The sequence below is a fragment of the Eumetopias jubatus genome, unplaced genomic scaffold (genome assembly GCF_037043125.1).
Source record: "Eumetopias jubatus isolate StellerSeaLion01/CBP00866 unplaced genomic scaffold, mEumJub1_p1.0 scaffold_2, whole genome shotgun sequence".
Lineage (NCBI taxonomy): Eukaryota > Metazoa > Chordata > Mammalia > Carnivora > Otariidae > Eumetopias > Eumetopias jubatus.
The window spans coordinates 44,899,919-44,922,896 of NW_028274808.1; the positions used below are offsets into that span (position 1 = coordinate 44,899,919).

The 22,978-nt window shown below is 54.9% G+C and overlaps 1 protein-coding gene across 2 annotated transcripts in view; it reads right to left on the reverse strand.

The window, feature by feature from the left end:
- Window positions 1-821: 821 nt before the first annotated feature.
- Window positions 822-22,978, reverse strand: part of LOXL2 (lysyl oxidase like 2) — a 59,771-nt gene continuing 37,614 nt past the window's right edge. For both annotated transcript variants that reach the window (XM_028114323.2, XM_028114319.2), the window contains exons 6-13: window positions 22,377-22,528; window positions 15,964-16,131; window positions 13,927-14,089; window positions 10,554-10,797; window positions 4,909-5,024; window positions 3,652-3,788; window positions 1,641-1,752; window positions 822-901 (exon numbers count right to left, since the gene is read on the reverse strand). In XM_028114323.2, the coding sequence (XP_027970124.1) occupies window positions 822-901; window positions 1,641-1,752; window positions 3,652-3,788; window positions 4,909-5,024; window positions 10,554-10,797; window positions 13,927-14,089; window positions 15,964-16,131; window positions 22,377-22,528 (1,172 nt within the window). The remainder of the gene's footprint in view (window positions 902-1,640; window positions 1,753-3,651; window positions 3,789-4,908; window positions 5,025-10,553; window positions 10,798-13,926; window positions 14,090-15,963; window positions 16,132-22,376; window positions 22,529-22,978) is intronic.

Genomic DNA, 22,978 nt, shown 5'->3' on the forward strand with positions numbered 1-22,978 from the left:
TAAGTGTCTGTGATGACACATGGCGCTCGGTGGGTGTCCTTATCACCCAGGACCCTGGTTATAGCACCGTTAAATCAGTTACCCACAGAATTGGAACAACAGAAAGATGAGTCACTTACACAGGTGGGTTGGTTTTTCTTTTGAGCTATACTTTCAGAGGCCCAGATGCCCAATATTAAATGCCACTAAATTACTTCGTGTTTCAAAGTCTGTGAAAATATAATAATGGTATCTTGTAAGAGGATTTAGAAGGGGGGAGGGAAAGCACCAACTCTGAGCTCACCTAATTAGAAAACACGTGGCAGCATTATTTGTATATGTGAATATAACAGAGTAGAGGCAGTCTGTTTAATTGGAAGAGAGGTCTAGATATTCAGGTTGGCTGGAGATGACCTAAGGGGAGGAAAAATGGAATTCAGCCTGACCGCCTTGGGTTGATAGCTCCCACCACCAGCATGGCATTTTATCTGTCGTGAGTTGAGTGGGGTGGTGTCCTACTCAGGGTGGCCCGTGGTTTCGGCGGGGCAGACTGCTGCTGACTGTGCTCCTGGGGTCCCAAACAAGATGGCTCTTGGTGCCCACGACCCTGTCGTCAGGCCCCACCCTGGAGGTCTTCCCAGGTCGTCCCAGGCTCCAGAGGTCAGGCAGCAGCCCCCAGCAGATGACAGGCACACCGCGTCCCCCCGAGCCTTGGAGGTGGCCGCCGGGGGTCGGGACCGGGCAGGGGCTGGGCTGGACGAGGGGGGAGGGTGGCCATCCGTCAGACTGCAGTTGTCGGGGAAGATGCACCGCGGCCCAAAGACAGGAGGTGACCTCGTGCTTTACCGTGTGGAGAGCTGGTTATTTATGAGTCCACTGAAGTGTTCAAACTTTTTTTCCGTCTCTTCACTGAAGGAACCACCTGAGGGGTGGGCATGAGGGAGACAGAGTTTGGCAAACCAGATGCTCAGCCTTCTCCCACACGAGCTGTCGGCCTCAGGGGCCCTGGAGCTACCGCCTTCCACCAGGTGGCCTGCTGGGGCCACCTCTGTGTGACGCCCCGAGGGTGGCCACTAGGTGCTGGCCACCCCGAGGGCCACACACGGGTCAGGTGCTCTGTCAGAGCAGAGTGAAGGCGTGGCTAACCCTAGCGAGTTTAGTTTTTGCCATCAAGGGAGTGGGGGCCATCGCTTTTCCTGCAGGAGAGGAAGCCCTGTTTCCCCTTTTGTTCCCCAGCGTGTATAATGCAAGGAAAAGTTCCTTTATTGGTGACCAGGAGCCACCGCGGTTGACTAGCTTCTAGTTTGCAACAGAGGAAAACGATACACAGAACCCACAAATTGCTGACGCCCACATGTTTGAGGTCACATGCATAGCGAGGAGATGGCCTCAGCTCCAGCCCGGCGGGGTGCCGCCCTCCTTGGCCAGAGCTGGCTGCGAAAACGCAGCCTCCGTCCAGGCCTCATGTGTCTACAGCTTCCTTCCTGTGTGTGCAAATGGGAGGCTGGCTCCAGTCTCCGCGCTCTTTACCCAGATTAGGAGGTTGCTCGGATTCCTCGACAAAGCAGGGCAGTTCTTGCCTGTCTCCTGGAGGGTGGGCTGCAGGGGGTACCTGGCAGGCCTGGGGGCTCCCCCTCCCCCCGAGAGCCCGGGGCCCTTACCTATGTGGCAGTTGTACATCCAGATGCGGTGGCCGTCGTAACGGGTCCTGCACTTCATGATGTTGTTGCTGTAGTCAGACTCCGCAACCTCGTAGTTGGGGTTAATGACGACCTGGGAGCGAGGCAGATCGGAGTGGGCCGCTGACTCCTGCCGGGGCCCGGACCCCGCCAAGACCAGCCCTGCCTCCAGAGCCGGGGCAACCTCATGAGAGGGAGCATGGCCGGTGCTGGGGCAGGACTGGCCCGAGATGAGGGGGCGAGGCCCGGAGGCGTGAGAGTGTGCGCCCCTGGCCGTCGGCCTCTGTGAGATTCACAACATACCCCTTCCCACAAGGAGGCCTTCGTAAAGCGGTTACCCTCTCCTGGGGGCCCTTGGAGGCGTGAGGTTAGTAGAGGCAGGAGTTGGGGCCCAGGGAGGCCACAAAAGAGGCTGTTGATAGGAACTAGAAGGGAGTTGGGGAGCTGGACGTCCTGAGATGAGGTGGGGACAAGCACCAGGCTCTGTGCTCCTGGAGGTGTGACTTCACACCTGCCCTGCCTCTGAGCCTTTGCCCGCAGGTGCCTCTGCCTGAAAGGCCACTTTCTCCTCACCCGGCTCTCCCCCCGCCCCTGGCAGCATTACCAATATCTGCACATAAAGCCACGTGGGAATGGAGAGGGTCAGTGCATCCCAGGCCAGGGCTCTCAAACAGCTAAAGCTCCAAGTCTGTCCCAAGGGAAGTACTCTTTTCATTAATCTGAGGCACTGACACGCTCCTGTTGAGTTAATTAGCAAATTGTATAGTTCAGGCATCAGGAACACAAATGTGATCTGGGTTTGCCCGGCCGTGAAATGGGAGAACTAGTAGAGCCCCTCATTGGGGGGCTACCTGCGTTCACAGGGTTTAGGCACGGCCAGGCCTGCCATCAAGCTTTCAATGAGCCATCGTTATTATTAAACAGATGGCATTTGTCAGGACCCATGATGATACCCATTCACTCCGCAGAGCGATAGCAAACCTCACACACAAACCCCCATGCACCGTGTACGTGCACAGAGACATGGATATTCAGGTTTTAAAATAAAGAGCACTTTGGTTGGGCCTCTCCAAGTCTGCGGTTTGGGGTTTGTGGGTGGAAAAGTGCTTGGCTGTCTGATTTCCAGCCTAGGAAGACTTTCAAAGCCTCTCTGTGGTCACTTCTCTGCAGGTGTTGGTTCTTCCCAGGGCCGTCTGCAGGGTGGGGACCATGGGCCAGGCTCTGGGCTGGCTGAATGCCCCCTTGGGCAAGTTTTCAAGGCAGAATGACACATTTCTGGTCACCCACTTTGCCACCCAGCGGGGCCAGCTCGAAAGCAAGCCAGGTGGCTGTGTAGGAACATGACAGGGCGCATGGGAGCCTCCGCAGGCCCGAGTGCACCTGTGGTCCTGACAGGGAGGCTGGGGATGTGGCGGCCCTGCTCCCATGCTGGTCAGGGCCCTGGGTGGAGCACGCCACTGTGTCTGTAGGGAGGTCGGGAAACTGCCCCCTCTGCAGACCCTTGCAGGAGGCCTTTTCTGGGAGACCCAAGTCACAAACACTTGCGAGTGAATGGCTCTTTGCGAGATTGCTTTCAGCCTTGACAGCACAGACGAGGCAGGGTGAGGGCACCGGGAGAGGTTGGGGGGCGGGCAGAGCCTGTGTCAAAGGACACTGCAGGAGTGGGGTGCCTTAGGGTCTGTGGAACAGCTTCTCGGCCTGAGGACCAGATCGGGCTGCACATGTATTTTGATTTGCAAGTGCCAGGTGTTAACTGAGTGCAGATGTCTCGGGAAGCTGGCAGTGCCCCGCAGGCGTGCATGCCTCCCACACCTAGGTCACCTGGTTGACCCTGATGTGCCGGCCCCTGGGTGTAGGACTCCTGCACTTCAGACAGCCTGGCCTCCCTGCACGCGTTTCGGTTTGGACACCAGCAGGAAGGGGGCTGCCTCCCACGTCACCGGGGAATAGGGCCCTCCTGCCATCAGCCGGGGCTGGAACCCCCCCCCCCTACCTGGAACAGGTAGTCTCCAGGGGGTACGTCGGTGATGTCGACCCACTGGCAGTCGATGTCATGGCGATACATGTCCCAGCAGCCCATGGTGATGCCCTGCTCACCAAAGTTGGCACACTCGTAGTTCTTCTGGATGTCTGCAGGCAGGGGCACAGAGAAGCCCGGTCACCTTGCACCTTGGCCCCACTGCCTCAAGTGCCTGCCCTCTGTGCTCCCCTTCCGCCACCGTGCCCCGAGAAGCCCCGCTGGAGGGGTGCTGTTCCCAGAGCCCATGCTCAGCAAATCTCTTCCTTCTCCCAAGCCCTCAGCTCTCTGCTTCATCTGGGCGTGGCGTCCCGTCCCCACCGCGTGGGTTTCCGATCCGTTCTCATGTCCCCGGAACCCCTTGCCAGATTCTCTACCCACATCCCACCCGTCCTTTTAGGGCCAGCCGAGTGCCCCTCTTCCACAAAGCCCTCCTGGCCACTCTGGCATTCCCGCTAGCTTGGGAATGAAGGGAGTGTGATCTGGGAAAACTCTGGTGGTTAATATTTAGCTTAACGTGGGGGGTCATCTTGCCACCCTCTGGCAAGTCAGCGCTTGGATGGGGGCTCAGGTCTGGTTTGTGTATCTGACCCTTACTGGCTCAGCTGGTTGCCTGGCACATAGTAAGTGCTCAAAACCCGTGGGTTTGTCTGATCTCATGGCGTGGCATGTCCACGACTGACTAGTGAACACACATTTACTGAGGCTGCCACGTCTGGGCACTGCTCGTAGCACGGGGCATATGGGGGAGCAGCACTGTGTCGCCCCGAGCCCCAGGCAGGTCGGGGGGCAGGCGGGCCCACCAGTGATCACCGTGCAGCTGTGGCGGCCTCCTAGACATGTGAGCAGAGTGCTGCCTCTGTCTGGGGGAGTCAAGAGACCCGGGAACCTCAGAGCGGGTCTTTTGGGCTTGGACTCGGGGGGCCATGAGCCTGTGGGGCAGGGGCTTGGCGCTGGGACATGGGGAGAGAGGCGGAGGGGACCTCGGTCCAGGTTTGGCCCCACCCGGGGGCCATGTGGACCCACCAGTGCCCCCCGGCATAACTCTGGGGGGTCCTGCGCCTCCACAGCAGGCCCCGCCCGCATGCCCCAGCCCCGAGTAGAGCCACGGCGGGGCGGGGGGGGGTCCTGAGGAGAGTCAGCTGTGGCCAGCGTGAGAGGCCGGCATCAGGCCTGGGCTCCAGGACAGATGGGAGCATGGGAGTCCCTCTGAAGCCACCCACCCAAAGATACCTCCTTCACATTCTGTGTCCTCCAAGCAGAAGCTGGCTTTGTGGCCCTCGGCCACCTTGGTACCATTGAGGTTCAAGAGGTCATAGTGGGTGAACACTTCCATGCTGTGGTAGTGCCTGGAGCGAGCGAGAGAGAGAGACAGGGGGCTCAGAGGTCAGTGACTGGAGCCGTGCCGCCTACCAGCAGCTGCCTCGAGCGGTGGGGTCCAAAGGGGTGGCCCATGCAAGAGGAGCGGGTGACAGGGCCTGAGGAAGGGGAGGGCAGGAGCAGAAGCGGTAACCGTGCTGCCCCTCCCCCCCCCCCCCCCCCCCCCCCCCCCCGCCAGAGGCCGCTCGCCCGCGCAGACCTCGGGCCTCCCAGTGGCTGAGCGGGAACGAGCCTGCATGGAGCGCCCGAGGCCTTGTGGGGGGTTAGCGAGGCGCGCTGGGGGGCAGAGGGCCCGCCAGGCCGTGCGCACCATACGTGAAGAGCTCCTTAGTCACTGCTTTTTATAACCCTCCTGGGCGCAGGGGTGGCCCTCCCCACCCATCCCTATTTCGTACACTTCCTGCAGACTGATGAAAGTGACTTTCTGAGATCTCTGGAAAACTTTCTGAAGTGGGGACGTGGTGGGGAGGGCGGGCACGGGAGAGGCAGGGGGTATCCGGGCAAGACCCTCCCACAGCCCGGACTCGAGGCAGGGAGGCCCCGGGCCACGGCACCAGATGGGAAGCGGGCGGCAGGAGTCTGTGCCCCTCGCCTGGGACGTCACAAAAGGGGCAAAGGGGGCTCTCAGGCCCTTGGGAAGGAGCAGAGCGTGGCAGGCGCATCCCTGTGGGCTCGGACGACAGCAGAGGAGGGCGCGCTCTTGTGTAACAGCGTCCCATCTCTTGCTCCCGAGGAATGGAGAACAGATGCAAATTCTTGGAAAGCGGTGCTGCGTTTGGTTCAGCATAAGCCAGGGGAAGATGGCTGCCGCGTGGGTCGGGGCCTCCCTGGGGCACCGGGGAGGCCAGGCCCAGCCTGAGCTGCAACGTGTGTATCACGGGCGTGTGCAACTGTTTGAAATGCTCGTCTCCGGCATCACAGGGACATGCGACAAGTGGAGAACAGAAATACAGGGCACCCGAGGCTCGGGGAGCAAAACTAGCTGAGCTGCTTCCTCAGGAAAGAGGGGATGGTCACAGGATCCACTCTTAGGGGTCCCAGAAGGACGGAATCAGAGAAACCACAGAAAGACCTCCCAGGGGGCTTGTAACAGAGGGGTGCTCAGCACCTGCCGACTCTCTCGTTGTTACTTCTGCTAACAGTAGTACCACGAGTAGTATTTTCATAACCACCACCATCGCTACTCTTCCGCCACCATCCCCAGCCTTCCTCCGTCCCCAGGCCTCCCGGGGCCGGCCTCAGGCTCCCTCCGAGGGAGTAGGGGCAGTCAGGACAGCGGCAAGGGGGGAATTAAAACGATAGGTTTTCGGAGGGGAGCTCAGAGGCTCTTTCCCCCTTCCTCTTAATGTTTGCTTGTGCTAAAAATAGTGACAGGAGTTCCTAACTTGGGCTTTTCCCAGGTCGCTCATGTCTCTGGGTAAAGCGATGCTGAGCCAGGGGCCCCCTGAGAACACTCACAAGGACACATTTTGTGGCAAGTTGAAGTGATGACTTTGAACGCGTCTATTTTGGCTTCTCGAAGGAGCAGGATGAGACATGAGGTCTGACTCATTGCCTAAAACATGTCTGCATCTTTCAGAGAGGGGTTTATGTTACCATGTTTACCGGCTGGAAAGACTGAAGAGAAATGGGTTTATATTCTGTTGTCTAAACAAAATTCAGACGGAGTCCACAGAGGGACTGTTGTAAGGCTGACCTTCTCCTGCTCCTCCTGCTTCCTGCAGACTTGATTTAAGAGTCTTCCCTAGCTCTTCAGTTTTTCCCCCGTGAACACGAGGAGGGAAAGAGCTGGTTTGGAGCCTCTTGATTCCAGCTAGCAGCAGTCCCGTGTTTTACGTCTGGGACAGGTGTGGACATCACCCCCGGGGCCACGTCCCCCTCCCCGCTGGCTGGCTGTAGAGGCCAGGGCCCCCCTGCCCCCCCGTACCCCCAGGAAATACAGATGGGGCCCCCAGGAAGGCAGGAGGGCACGTATTGGTGATGAGGGTATACTTCCTCTCCATGCTGAGGTGTCCCGACCTTTGGAAGTCTAAGAGGGGGCTGGATCCATGGGGTAGGACCTAGGGAGATTACAACTTGGAAAGAAATTCCAGAACCTAAGGAGAGAGAGAATAACCTGACACTTGGTAGAAGTCATTGTAATCTGGAGAAAAGGAAGGATGGCCTTCTACCACAAGACTCTGGAGCTCAGTATTCTAAGACATGGTGTCAGTGGAAGGAGGAGATGAGGAATACGTGGAAGACAGACCAAGTGAGCCCAGAGGAGGACAGCAGGTTTGGGTATACCCTTTGTTATCCTAGGTCACTTGGGGCCCACGTAAAACTCTAAATCAGAGACTCAGTGCGCACTGTAGAGATGCTGTCACCCTTCATCCTCTGGTGCCTCCAGAATGGACAGTCCTGGCTGATGCTCAGCTGCAGTGGGGACAATGCTCCTGTCCTCATTGCCGAGAATACGGGGGGTGTGTTCTAGGCTCAGGAGGTGCTGTCATGAAGGGCGAGGGTCTTCTGCTCGCTCCACCCCACCGTCCCCACGTGCTGGGAGCCCTCCGGCCAGAACAAAGCCCTAAGTATGTGACGAGGGCCTAAAATTGGCTCCCAGAGGCCACATCGCATCTGTGGGGCTTTGATCCAACATGGAGCCTGCTCTGCGCATGATGGGAGCCGGGCAGAGTAAATGGAAGTCTCCCCTTTGTAGCAGGGCTGTCCCCAGCTCGCTAGGGGGGCACCTGTGCCGGGTACCTGCTTGCCGGCTCCCAGCGCCTCTCGTGGCGCTGCCTGCGGTGTGAGGGCTCGTCTTCAGACCACAGCAGGGACAGAGCTGCTCTGTGCCCAGCTCCGTCTGGGCCCTGTTGGACCTGTGACATGACGTGCCAGTTAAACAGGTGTGGCCCCGCTCCCTGGGCCACAGGCAGGGTCATCGACCAAGGGCGTGATGCATACGAGAGAGGACAACTCAGGGCATTTTCTTCTATGTCTGGTTGGCAAGAAAGGTGCTAAGGGGTTCAGTCTTTAGGTTTCATGTGAAGGCTTTCAAAGAACATAGTTCTGTTCCTCATCTTGGCATTAATTGCTTTGGGAATGATAATTGTCCCCATGCACACTGATTTGAGCCAAGGTTCTCAACTCTGGCTCCACAGTCAGGAAATCTGCTGAAAGAGGATGGTAAATCTTCTAGAAATAATTTTTTTTTTTTTTTTGAGTGGGAGAAGGGCTTGCTTTCATCAGACTCCCAAAGGGGCCCAACCGAGGTTTAGGGCCAGAAGTCCCATTGAAAGGTCCTCCTACAGAGCTTGGAGATGTCCCCTGGAGCTCTGGAGGCTGGGGGCAGGGGGTAGGGGGACCCTCTTATGTTCCGCGAGATCTCATGGTCATAGCTTCTCAGTTATGGACGAGGAAGAGGTGGCTTGAAGGGACATATGCTTGGCCAGCATGTTTTTTCCATCCATTCCTCCCAAACCACTGACTAGAACATCTGTAAGCAAAGAAATGAAATAGGGTGACAGGAAAAGCAGGGGGTGGGGTGGGGTAGAGATCAGAATGCCTGGGGCTCCAGATCAGAAGAAACACTTCCATGGTGTTGCCATGTGTACTCTCAGAGGACAGACCACTGCTTGGAGAGCTAGCAGATGTCCCACGGAGACTCCCGCCATGTAACGCCTGGGTGGACAGCCACGTGTGGGACAGAGATGCAGTTATGTCCAACTTACAGTGGGCAGCACCAGCCCCCGCTCCCCAGGGCTCCCACCCATCTGTTCTCTAAAGGAAATCCGGCACCAGTCTGGTCACGACTTTAATTTCACTCTCCGACATCCACCCTGCAGAAGGCTGACATACTTCTATATAGAGACCAAAAATTCTTTGGCTAATTAGGACATTCAAAACATACGCATAATAATTATGAAGGAAAATCAACACCCTAAGTTCTATCTTAGTCTTTTCTTTTGAAACAGATGGAACAGTTCTGTCCCTACACTGATTTGAATGTGACTGGACCATCCGTTGTGACACGCAGAAGCAGGCAAGGACAGATTTCTGATGAAGATTCAGCAGAGGTAACAGAAAGAGCACTCGCTTTGGAGTCAGACATGAGCCGGGGATCCCTGCCCGGCAACATCCTGTTGGACTTCCTGGACAAGTCATATAAACACCGAGTCTCCCATTCCCTTACCCTTGAAAATGTACCTGGCACTTAGAAGGGGGTCAATAAATGTCAGTTCTCGTGCCCCTCACAGTGGTCGCTAGGTTTTCCAGCTGGAAGGATGCCTAGTCCTAGCTGGGCCGGGACTTCTCAGACTTGAAGGTCACACGCACACAATCACTTGGTGATCCTGTCAAAATGCAGATTCTGATGCGAAGGTCTGCAACGGGCTGACTCTGCCAGCCCACGGGCCTCCCTGTGAGAAGCAGGGAGCTCTGTTGCAGAGATGGAGGGCATCCGGGGGGGGGGGCGGCGCTCATTGTGGACCCCTCGGGGGCTTGCTGCCCTGTTGCATGGCAGGGCCTCCCCGCTTCATTTTCAAAAGTGTGCTCTCCTGCTGTTCTCTCTACCTGCCCAAGTCCGGTCCCAGCAGGAAAATGTGAACAAGCGAGGGCAGTGGGCTCTGCATTAGAGTAAGAATCAAGGCAAAGAAAAAGAAAAGACAAGGCAAGGAGATGAATGGGGTGGCTTCTGTTGAGCTAGGGCTGGCTCTAGGATTTCTGTTCTTGTGCAGGATTTATAGCACTGGGGCCAAGTCCACAGGCTGAGGGCTGGCAGGGACTCTGGAGGTTCCAGGTGATGTGGCCCAGATGGCCTGACATCACGCAGCTGGTTAGAGGCAAGGCTGGGTTGAGAGACGAGGTCTCATGACTACTGGGCCTAGAACTCTTGCCTCCACACCCAATACCTCCCTCGAGATATTTCAAATATATATATATTTTGAGGATATTTTAAAAAAGATTTTACTTATTTATTCAGAGAGAGAGAAAGCACAAGCAGTGGAAGAGGGAGAGGGAGAAGCAGACTCCCCACTGAGCAGGGAGCCCGACGCGGGGCCCAGTCCCCAGGACCCTGGGATCATGACCTTAGCCAAAGGCAGACGCTTAACCGAATGAGCCACCCAGGCGCCCCTCAAATATATTTATAAATGAACTCAGAGTCCAAAAACTGCAGAACCCCCAAACACCTTGCAGAGCACAAACTTGCCATAGATGCACTTAAAAATCATCGTCCAAAGGGTCAGTAGAGAGACATCGGGTACTCCAAGTTTGTTTCCTAACATTAGGCACTGGAGGCAAGAAAGAGACCAGGCTCGGGGAAGGTGAGTGGGGCCGGGGCAGCCGGGACTGGAGAATGGCTCGGTAAATGTGGAAGGCCACTGGGGCGACCCGGACTCCCTGCCTCCTGGGTGTATGGCCTCTCGGCTGTCTCAGAGGGACCCCGCGATTCTGAATCCCATGCGGGCCCTGCAGCGTGTGGGGCCAGCGTAGCCGGCGGGTGATGCAGGAGGGCTCACCTGTGGCAATCGTGCCAGATCCACGCATGGCGGCCATTCTTGGGTCGGAAGTCAGACTGCCCGTTGTTGTGGATCTGGGAGGAGAAGCGCAGAAGGCGTCGGTAGCCTGTGGTGGGGTTGGTCTGGGCGGCCGAGGCTGAGAGGCAGTTCTCCTCCATGGCACACTGGAGCATGAACATGGGACGGTCCTCCAGGTAGGTGCTCTGCTGGACAATCTCCGCATTGAGGACCAGGTCAGGGGCAGCTGGGGAGGGCAGACACGATGTTCGAACAAGACGAGAGACCCCTCACCCCTCCCAAGTCTTTTGCTTCTGACACCTGAGCTGGGACAAACCCCCATCCCTGCCTAGCACCACCAGCTGGGACTGTCTCATGGGCTCTCAAGGTCCCCTTCCTTGAGGAATGCTACCCCAAATTCCTCTTCCCCTCCTCTGAGAGTCCTCTTGGACACCTCTACAGCTATCAGTGCAAAATGATGGGCAAAACACGAGGGTTCATTATATTGTTATCTCTACTTTTGGGTGGCCGGAGATTTTCTGTAATAAAAAACAAACAATAGCAATAATATTGTGCACCCCAGAGAGGAAGCGCCAGGAATGCCTTGGTCTGATCCTTCTGGGAAGGGTACACATACAGTTTACGACATGTGTAATACTGTATGTAGGTTTACAGTTTGCTAATACTGTTTCCCTTAAAATATGTCTTGACGTATTTCCTTGTTAATAAATATCCATTACCACATGCGTTTCATGGCTACATAATATTGAATTCATAACCCTATCTCATATTTTTAGATACACTGGTTGCTTGCCATGTCTCACCGTTAAAGATAAAGCTGTGATAAACATCCTGTAGTAAATCTGTGTGTGAAACTTAAGTTATTTCTTTAGAATATGTTTCTAGAAGTAAAATTGCTGGGCAGAAGGGCTGCATGTTCTCAAGACACACTTGTACCTCCTGGGTCCGGCAGCCTCTAGAGAGCAAATCCACCTGCAGGGTTTGGATGTGGAACTGAAGAGTCTGAAGGGGGCACACAGATGAGATGTGGGGTAGGGAGTAGAAGACATCAATTAGAGGGCTCTCAATTGTTGAGGAATACTTCCTCTTGGAGGACACACGCTAGGACGCAGCATTGCCGGTGCTCAGTGTCCCGGGCACACTTTGATTGGAGGGTGTGATGGGTCTCTTATTCACTGTCTATACCCTAGTCGGTACTTAATGGACAGCCCCTCTGCTTATGTCTGAGCTGAGCAAAGGGGTCTCCATTGCTCTCTCTTCTGAGAGGAGACCAGCCTAGCTCCAGCTCTGGAGTCTGAACAAAACATGGTCTGCAGTGAGCTGGTAGCCTGGGAGCTGTGTTCTCAGCACCTGCCATGCAACAGGGCCTTGACCTCCCTAACATCCAAAATATCCACCAGAAGCTCATCGGAAGCATGCCTTCATCCACCTGTCCGCCAAGTGTTCTAGGAAACCCTGCCCTAGGCTCTCTGGACAGTGCTGAACAAGGCAGACCCTACACTGTCGCAGGAGAGACAGACAGAAGCCCATATTAATTACTTAATTACAGTTGTGATCAGAGCTAGAAGGAGAAATATGGAAGGTGTTGGAAATTATAACCGGGGGACCCAGTCGGGCAGGGGGAGGAGGTCAAGAAGGATTTCCCTGGATGCAGTTAGGTTTTAGTTTCTCCCTGGAAGGAGGAGCAGGGATTACAGGAAGTAGCTCTACAAGGCGAAGTAGCATGGCCCAGGCCCCCGAGGCATGAAGGAGCGCCAAAGCCTCCGTGGCGGGGCCAGCGAGGAGGGGTGGGAGGTGGACGGCGGCCCCAGATGAGGCTGGACAGCACGCGCCTTGTGCCAGTCCCTGTATTCACCTGAAGCGCTGCGGGTTTGAACAGGACGGAGGCGTGAGTGCGAGACCAGCATTGATTCTGGCTTTGGGGAGGGGGAGCGATCGAAGGGACATGTGTCACTGTGGGGATCCCATGGAGGAGCATCTGCGCGGATACAGTCTGCAAGAATGGCATCTGGACACGGGCCAAGGAAGCCGGAGGGAAAGAGGTAGGGGGAGTCGAGAAAACGCGGAAAGGTAACAATGCAGATGGATTGTGTGTGGCGGGGGGGGGGGTGGGTCGGGGGGAGAGGGAGAGAGAGAGAGAGAGAGAGAGAGAGAGAGAGAGAGGAAGACGTGCAGACACAGGGTGGAACTGGCTGGATGAGAAAAAGTCATTACGAAGGGTGTCCTGAAGAATATGCTTCATCTCTGAATACCCTAACATGCGTTAGGCCAGATCCGCCAAGAGCTGTGTTCCTGGCCCAAATGGCCACTGCCCCCCCCCCATAGTCACCCTAAGTGATGCCTTTAGACTAATCTGAGGGGTTCTCAGAGCCCCATGAAACTCATTTCTCACTTGCCATGAGGAGTCAAGGGCACTGTTTATCTCATAACTGTCTGTCTGCATGAGAAATTCCCTTCCATCTCAGAATCTAGAACAGTGGGCTCCTCTAAATCTCATGGGTGTGTTTCTACTTCATGGACATTGTGAATGACTTCCTTCTTTCCTTTGGCTGTTAGGAAGCTCATGGTGAATTTTACGACCTCCCAACAGTAGATGTTTAGGACTCTATAGTATGTATTTTTTATTAACCCCTCTCTCAGTTCCATTTTGAGCCACTACCTTTTTGCCAGGCCTACTTTTCATATCTCCTTTTCTCTTATGCTACCTTGAATTTTATTTAGGCTGATATTATGTTACTTTGCTCTTGGAAATGATGGTATATTACAAATATAAATAAATTAAGCAAAGAAAAGGCCCCTGACTGCTTCTCTCTTGCTTGGATGTTCCTCCTGGGGAGGCCAGTAAGGGTGATGATCTCCTCCTCAGACAGGATGAATAGCTAGTGCTGTCCGCCCAGATGAGCTCACGCCAGGGTGGCCAGTCCCTCCTTACAAGGCTTAGAAAATGCTGGGTGGGTCTAAAGGGGTCAGTGGGTGCATGAAGCTCACCAGCTCAGGTCTGACCTCCCCTAGCTCTCCATGACCATAAAAGGTGGTGCCTCATTGTCTTCTGTGCACCTGTGCATATTCACTGTCACATTTAATTTCCATTGTCTAGGAAAACCACTAACTAGAGATCAGAGTGGTTAACTAACTCTGTCAAGATCAGCTAATAAATGGCAGGTGGGGTCTGCTCTCAAGTTCTCTGGCCAGATCCGGGGCCTCTTACACCTCCCAGATTCACGAGGGAAAAGGCTAAGTGTCGGCTCAGCTCGTGGCAGAGGCCCCAGAGCCTGGCCAGGAATAACCAGTGGGACTCCTGGTCCCCTCTTGGAGGCTGGTGGGGAGGGGGCATGTGACCCCCAGGGACTCTCACTTTCTGAGCAGGCAACTCCGGCCCCGTACTGCACTGCACCCTGGGGGCAGGCCACGTCCTCGTCGTGGCGGCAGTGGGCCAGGGACAGCTCCGTTCCTGAGCACTTCACCCCGCTCATGACCACCTTGTTGGCGTAGACATTTCCGTGCCAATACCAGGTCTCCTGGAGGAATCAAAGGAAATGGGAAGTGTGTCACCCTGAATTGTTCCTTTTTGTATTCTGTCAACTTTCAGCCTCAGGAAAATCCCAAGCCTAAAGCTAAATGAGCCCATTTTTTCTGATAGAGACAGCAGAGGCACACACAGCCATGTCCACAGAGTCAGCAGTTTGTTGGTGACGGAGTGGGGGAGACCCTCACGCTCCAGTTCTGCCACTGGTCCCCGCTGGGAAAGCGTAGCTAAGGTTTTGGTCAAACGGCTGTCCAGTGTTGTGTGTCAGGAACGGCAGGCACCTGTAACTCATGCTGCTCGCTCCCCAGCCCTGAGCCTAGGGCAGACATGTGACTGGTCCATCACAGCCCTCTCTCCTCTAAACCTGCACGTGCTCTCAGAACCCTCGGCACAGTGCTCCCGGGAGACAACGACCAATCGATCAGAATTGGTTAGGAGAGAAGACATCTATTTACACGTGAAAGCTCAACATGCATACATCCTATTGGTTCTGCTTACCTCGAGAACCCCCTTATCCTCTAGAGAGAGAACTGGGGCCTTGAGAAGGGACAGGGTGTGTAATCGGTGGCAGATCCAGGCCCACGTCATGACCCTGCTGAGGCCCAGGTGTCATAAGAATGAGCTGACCAGGAACGAAAATAGCTGGATGCGCCCTCTGCTAAATGGCACTGTTTTTTCCTCTCTCTTTGGGGCCCCAGAGGGTGCCTTGGCTTGTCAAAGCAGCATTAGCACAGACACTATGGGAAGCCAGGACCCTGGTGGGTGTGGGCGGGGCTCTCGGAGGCCCGTCCCTTCTGAACGCTGGAATGAGGAGCCACAAGGTGGCCTTCTGCTCAGGACTCAGCTCCTACCCTGGACCCAGCCAGCCTGTGGCAGGCAGTCAGGTTTAGCAAGGCTTCGGAGCTGCCCCAAGTCCCTCCCTAAGAAATCCGGTTCCGAGGAACAGGGCTCCCCTTGCTACCCAGTCAGGGTTAGCAAAGCAAGATGGGGGCTCCAGCCATTTCCTCTTCTCCAAACACTGAGAAAGTGTTTGGAGCCAGGACACTGAGGACCTGGGACTATTCATTCCATGCCACAGGGAGGAGAAGGGACACATGGGAGGATGGCTGCTTTGCCCCAGATTGTTATACAGCGGGCTGGTGGGGCTACAGAGGGGAACAGACCTCAAGCCCCTCATCTCTGCCTTCTCCCTCCTGCCTCCTTCTGACAATGTGTCCTCACAATACAGGTTCCAGACGTCAATGATTTTTGGAGCCAAAGCGCTTCTTGCCTCTCATCTGCTGCCTTCTGAAAGGGGCAGGGGCTTAGCTGCCTTCAGCTCTCTTTCAGGAAGGGGCCGGCGGGAGGAGGGCACAGACGATGGGACAAGGCTTAGAGGTTTACCGGCCAATCGAGGGGAGAAGGCCTGAGTACAGACACCAGTTGGGAAACAAGGTCTGTCCGGAGGGGCCTCCAAGGGAGTGAGCCAAGGCATCTGGGGTGTTGGGCCTTGGGCTGGGTGGTCTCCATTGTGCTGTAGGACCGAGTTGCTTCCCTCTGCATAGGCACATCAGCACACCCCAGAATCAGCCCTCAGCCCAGGGTGAATCCCAGTGCTCTAAGCAGAGTGGACCCTGGAAGCCAGAGTCCAGCCCCTTATTCTGTAGCGGGGAAACAGAGGCCAGAGGGGAACATGACTCACCCTAGGACTCAGGGCTGTGAGGAGCAGAGCGGAGGCCAGGATGAGGTTCCTGCCTCCCTTCCCCCAGTCCAGGGCACTTTGCTGTCCACCTCCTGGGTAGCTAGGGAAGGTGCATGGCAAGCAGGGGCTGACTGAGAGGGGCAGGGTCACGCTGGATGGAGGGGGCTGAGGTGGGGACTTCTCACCTGGAAGGCGTTGCTGGCAAACCCCAGGCCCAGCTGCCGGCAGACCACCATGGCCTCCACAATGCCCCAGTTCTCGCCACACACCGTCCCCCATACGAGGGACCCGTTCCGCTCCACCAGCACCTCCACCCGGCCCTCGTAGGGGTTCCGGCCCCCATTCAGGCGCAGCTGTGGAAAGAAAGGCATAGTCACCAGGTGGGAACAGAGGGGGGCTGCCCCAGCATTATTGCCATCAATCTCCACTTCCCCCAAGCCAGGGTGTTCCTGCCTGGGACACAGTCAAATTCAACAGCATCACTGAGAGCCTACTGTGCACCTGCATCCTGCCTAGTATGGGCTTATGTATTAGGTCCCCACCTGCAGGCAGCCCGAGGCCTTAGAAGCCTGTGCACTGACCCCCCCGCCCCGAGCCCCACAGCGGCACCTGCCCCTACTCCCTGCTGCCCTCCATGAGACTACTGGGGAGGGCTGCCCTTAGAATAAGACGCCTGGCAGGATGCGTCAAGGGGCCTTAAATGTTAGAATACACCCTCTGCTCGGCTGGTTCCAGCTCCCGATCTCATCTGCCCCGCCCCCCACTGTCCTCTCCACCAGAACTCCCTTCTGAGACCCTGGAACCAACTGCCTATTTGACAGTTCCACTTGGCACCAGGGAGACCCCAAATCTGAACGTGGCATCTTCTCGGTCTCCACCTAAACCTGTGCTCTATCTCCCCCTTGTTCCCCATTGCAGCAAAAGGCACCACCGTCTACTCCGGGGCAGCACACTTTTTGTAAAGGGCCAGGTGGTATTTTAGGTTTTGTGGGCCGAATGCTCCGTGTCGTAACCACTCAGCTCGGCCGCATAGCTAAGAGCAGCCACGGCTGATGGGTAAATGGCCAAGCATGGCTGTGTTCCAGTAAAACTATAATGACAAAAACAGGCAGAGGGATAGGTTGGGCCTGCAAGCTGCCCTTTGCTGATCCCCAGTCTACTCTGTCATACAAGCCAGAAATCCCGCAACCATCCTCGACACCGTCCCCTCTCTCTGCCCCCGCATCCGGTCAAAACCTTCCTCTGTGGATTTTATCTCCAGAGTCTCTTTCCAGTCCATTGCTTCCCAGCGCCATTGCCTCCTGCCTGAGCCAGACCTCCTCCCCTCTCCCTGCCTCCGCTCTGGACTGCATCGACCGTCTGGTCAGAAGCCAGAGTCAGCTTTGAAAAACCCCAGCTCGTGTCACTTCCCTGCTTGGAACATGGCAGCGGCTTCCCCTTGCTCCAATGCTCACGCTTGCACCCTATTCTCCCACCTCCAGGCGCGCAGGCCTCAGTTTCCTCAGCTACCTAACTCTCTGGACCGAGTCACGCAGTAAGTCACACGTGTAAGCGCACTACATACAGGTGCCCTTCTGCCTGGCTGATCCTTGTTCACCGTTCAGATTCCGTACCCTGTAACACTTCCCTCTCACTGGGGTCAGTGGCCATGTACACACTCTGTTGCTCCCTACACGTCTCCTTCTTAGCATTTACAACAGTTATAATTAAGCTAACTCACAATTTGTTTAAAATCTGTCTCCTCCGCTCAAATATAAGCTCCCAAGGGCAGAGCCGTATCTGTGCGGTTTCCTGATCGATTAATTAAGACAGTACCTCACAAACATTAGGTTCTCCAACATTACTTTTGGAATGAATGAATCATCAGTCTTATGGACTGAAAGCATGGATCAACTTAGGTGAGCTCAAGCAGAGCCATCTGGAGATTGGGGAAGGGCTCTAAAAATGCTACCCCTAATCCAAACACCTTTCCCAGCTTCCTTTATATGCCTAGGAATTCATCCTTTGGGACAAGGCATGACGACTCTAGGAACCCTGAGCACGTTGGGCTGTTGGCTTGCCAATCCTTAGCAACAGCATACTCCTGGGGCACAGGTCTCAATTCTTATTATGGACTTAGGGCCTGCAAAGGTCAATGAGGTCAGCCGGCAAACAGATAAACCAAGGGCAGCCACGATGCCGGGTCTACCTCCCAGGCTTGTGGAGAGGAAGAATTAAACGAGGTAATTCATGGAAAGTGCTCACACAGGGCCCGGCACGCAGTAAGTGCTCGAGAAATATTAGCATCCTAGTAATGATTTTTATTAGGGTGAGAGTCCCATCAGAAATCAAAACTCTCTTCAGAAGAAATAGGAGGGGTCAGAGCAGGCGAGAAGAGGGCTGGCTTTTGGGAGGCCAACGTTTGTCTTCCTGAGTGTTTCTGGGCTGAGAGCCCAGGGTGAAGGTGGGCACTGGACGTGGTCTTAGATATGGATCGTACTTCACCCATGACTAACATATGTTTGGGTCTGTGTGAAAACGCAGACCAATAAGATGAGCAGCGCCAGTTAGGAAATCTCAGAATGGCAGAAGGCAGGCTACCCAGCTTCAACATGCCAAGGAAGGGCCAGCACCTTGGGTGGGGCATGTGCTTAAACCCATCAGGGGCATCTCTAGGAAACCACAGGCCATCCCCTCCAGCCGCCCCACCCCCCACCCCCCGCCCCGGTGTGGTTTCCAGCTGCCCCCACCAAGCCTGTGCACCTGGGGAGGTGGAGGCCATGGGTGTGGACCCTTCCAGTGGGCCAGGGGAGCGCTGAAGCTCTGAATGCCAGTGGGCAGTGAAGCTAAGAGCAGAATGACTTTAAACGGGTTTGTTACCATTTTTGAATTCCTTGTGGACTGTGCCTTGCCTTATTTTTATTTTATTTTATTTTTATTATTTTATTTTATTTATTTTATTTATTATTTTATTTTATTTATTTTATTATTTTATTTATTTTATTTTATTTTATTAATTTTATTATTTGTGCCCTGCCTTATTGACTGCACCAGGGGTGGATGGTTCCTCCTGCGGCCCCCTTCATGGGCACCACCGCCTGAAAACTGACTTCATTTTGTCATCTCGAGGCCAATGAACTATGAAGATGGGGGAGCCGGAAGAACCCCGTTCTCACTCTGTCCTGCTACCAGAGAGCAGGGGGGCTCCCAAGTTTAAATCTTGGTGTGAAGGGCTCCCTTTAGGAGGTTCCAGAGGACTCTCTCCCTTGTCCATCTCTGCCTGTGCAGCCCGCCCAAAACTGGCTGGCCATGTGGCAGCATCCCTGTCCCACAACCTAAAGCCACGGGAAGCCTCGGAGGCTCTGGCTGAGGGTCGTGGCTGCACGTTGGCTCTGCGGTAAGGAAACCAAGCGGTTACCAGTGGTGAGCTGGGGCCTCTCTTTGAAGCCCTTCCCGAGGCTCCGAGCTGCTGCTGTGATTCTCCAAGGCTAACTAGGCCTGGAGCAGCCTCTGTGACAGGGACCAGGGTGCCACTGCTCTGGAAGGACTCTAGGCGCTTCAAGATGCATTGGGGGCCTTTTCGCATTTTCTTTTTTTTCTTTTTTCTTTTTTTTCATGAGTAATGTTTCTTTTTTTTTTTTTAAGATTTATTTATTATTTATTTTGAGAGAGTGAGAATGAGAGAGAGAGAGAGAGCACATGAGAGGGGGGAGGGTCAGAGGGAGAAGCAGACTCCCTGCTGAGCAGGGAGCCCGATGCAGGACTCGATCCTGGGACTCCAGGATCATGACCTGAGCCGAAGGCAGTCGCCCAACCAACTGAGCCACCCAGGCACCCTCGCATTTTCTAGAGAGGACTAGAGGAAGGAAGAGGCCAGCCATGAAGCTCTAACATGGCGCAGGACATAGCCCTCCATGCCCCGGGCCCCACTCCGAGGCGCCAGCATTCTGGAAACAGCCTGGCGCACTAGCTACAGGTGCTCTGACATCACCAGCACTGGCAGAACCCCAAAAGGCCTCGGGTCAGCCAGCAGCCTCTGGCCCTCACCCCTCGGCCTCATCACCCAGTGAGGATGCCAGGGAAGGTCAATCGTCCTCAAAATAACCCTGGCATTTCCCTTTTCTTACTCCTTTGGTTCTCAAGGGTGGCAGCCTGGGGTTTGAAAGAAGGCAGCGGCATTCTCCTGAGTGTCAACAGGGAAAGCCAAACACTTCCGGCCAGTGGAGTCCAGCAAGGCTGCATCGTGGTTTGATAAGGTTGTGGTTAACCAGGCCCACACCTATTTTGGGAGGTGAGTGGGGAGGAGGCGAGGGAACACGACCCAGATGTCAGCCTGAAAGGAAGCATGGGCATCTTCTAACTCACATTCCACACACGGGCTTGGTCCCGCTAACCAGGCCAGGCCAGGGGAGGCCCGCGGCTCAGAGGTGGGCAGGAGGCCAGCAAGGGTGGTCGCCCGGTAACCCCACTGGACATTCCCAGAGCCTCCCGGGCTCGGCTCCTCCCCGCCAGCAGCGAGCAGAATGAGGCTTTGCTCCCCGGTTCCAAGTCCGTGGTCTTTAGTAGCCATTCAAGAGAAAAGTCGATTTCCTAACGAAGGGGGTGGCAGAGAAGCCAGGGAAATCATCGCTCTCACTTCCTTATTTTCAGAGGAGTAAACTCAAGCCTCAAAGAAATTAAATAAGGAATCACCCAGTGAGTGATGGTGAACTGACTTGTGTCCCCATGAAATTCCTGTGCTGACGCCCTAAGCCCTAATATGGCTGTATCTGGAGAAAGTGTGTTTCAAGACGTAATTAAGGTTAAATGATGTCCTAAGGGTGGGCCCCGTGCAATATGACGGGTGTCCTCACAAGACGAGGAAGAGACACTGGGGATGCATATGCAGAGGCCACGTGAGGACACACGAGAAGGCGACCATCTGCAAGCCGAGGAGAGAGGCCTCGGGAGAAGCCAGCCCTGTCGTCACTTTGATCTTGGATTTCTAGCCCCTCGAACTGTGAGGACAAACATTTTATCTGTGGAAGTCTCTCAGTCTGTGGTGTTTTGCTATGGCAGCCCCGGCAAACTAACACAGTGATAACAGCTGGGAGTCTGGATGGTTCTGCCTGGCATGGCAGCCCATGCCCGTGGGAGCCCCAGCCATGCCACGTGACAGGCTGGCCTGCTGCAGTGGCGACACAACCCGTATGGCCCGTGGGACTTTCCTTCACAGGTGACCTTGCCCATTTCTTCCCGGGGGATGGCAAGCAGGTGTAAAACTCCCCCACACCTCCTGTGTGAGCTCAGGGAACACCTGCCAGAGCCTGGAGGGCCCAAGCAAGGGTGAGGCCCTTGGTGCTGGGAGTGTGGTCCTGCCACTGGCATCACCGAGCACACAGCCTGGCTCAGCCATCCCAACCACAAAACCCATCTGGAAAACATTACTTTCTTTGGCTTACGTCTTTCACTTGGGTTGAAAACCTCACTCCACCCTCCTCCAATCAGCCTGAAGTGAAGGCTGCCACAGCATGCCAGGACCCGTGGCTTGTCACCTTCCATAGCTCTGTACAGCTATCTTGCAATGCTGCCAGACAATTAGAGATGGCAAGCCTTCCCCGCAGCTGGGGGCTTGCGGCCCATGCTCCTACGCACCCACAGGCAAATGCACGGCTTGGCTGAGGGCTGCTGGGGTCCCATTTTGGGCCCCATTTTGGGTCCCATCGGGCGGTGAATTGTGCAACACATGTTGTGGCTGACCAGTTGGGCATGCCGGTGCCAAGGTCAAGAATCATTGTCAAAGGAAGAACCCAACTGGGGAGCCATCCTGCACCCTGATGTGTCTGCAGCTGCTCATTTTTAAAATAAGCACTTAAGAAACTCTTCCAACATGCCAGCCGGGTAGTAGATGATGCAGAGGACCCAACCAAATACATGGGATAGTGAAGGGCAATCTGAATAGGGGCAACCCCTTTGGGTCCCCTCCCTCCCTGGGAGATTTGTACTATCACTTTGCTATCACTCAATAAACCTTGCAAAAAAAAAAAAAAAAAAAAGAGCAATGAACAGGATGTATTGGGCCTTTCTGTAGGATTGGATAGACCGAGAGGAATTCACCTTGGCTCCCCCTGTGGGAAAGATCACCCAAGCCAGGAGACACGATGTAGGTTTCTAGAGACTCCATCTCAGAAGAGGAAGGGTGTGCCTCTGGTATAATGCTGTTAAGGTTCCCCTTTCTTTCCCTCTGGTTACCAAAACACAGTTTTCTGTCCCAAAATATTGTCTGTATTGTGCTTACCCTTGTGTAGCTTGTAGACCTGCTGCCGATGTAGTTCCCCTGGGTCCTTGGACAGGGACCATGCCAAGGGTGTCACACGTGCTACGGACCTTGAGTCCCTTACAGAAAGGACTGGGTCGCGATCACACCACAATTCCAGTCCCCCCGCAGGGTGCCACTAAGGACAGTGTGCCTATCCATGCATTTTCTCACTTGGCATGCTTAATGAATGTGAGGCGACAATGTCGTTAACAGTGACAGCAGTGGAGCCCTCGAACACCACCTGTTAGAACCCTTGAGTGTGAGGCCACCTGGCCCGTACTTTCTGGGACTCAGTGACTGAAAGAGAACACAGCCCCTCACCTTCTTCTGGAAGCCCATGGCAGGGATGTTACATCTCACGCCAGCATCTTCCTCGTGGTTGCAGCCCAGAGACTCGGCATTGAATTTGCAGTCTATAATGGACTTCTCATTCCCGGTACACTCGATTTCATTGAGGTGGATGGGTCCTATCCCTGGAGGAGGAAAACAAACAGGTACTACTGACAGTTTCTGAAGGTAAGTTTCTGGAGTGGGCAAGAAAGTCCTAGACAGTAAGAACGTGTTTCTCCCACCCTCAAAACTCTTCCAAACTGCATCCCATAACCAGCTCAAGGTTCCAGGCCTCCTCTCCTGGAGAGGAGAGAATTGCTTTTTGTCTTGGGATTCACTTCTCCCCTAAAAGCAAATCAAATGTGCTGCAAACTTCTTGTGTGACCTTGGCCGACCCACTCAGCCTCTCTGAATATTGGTTTTCTTCCCTGAATAAAGGAGTTGGACGAGAAGACATCGAAGTTCCCTCTTCAACTTTAATACTCTGTGCATTTTGAACCCGAAAGGGGTGACTATCCCTATAGAATCAGAGTTCCTGCAGGAGAGTGATGGCACACTCAAACTGGATGACTTGAACATAGTTAAGAAAAAAG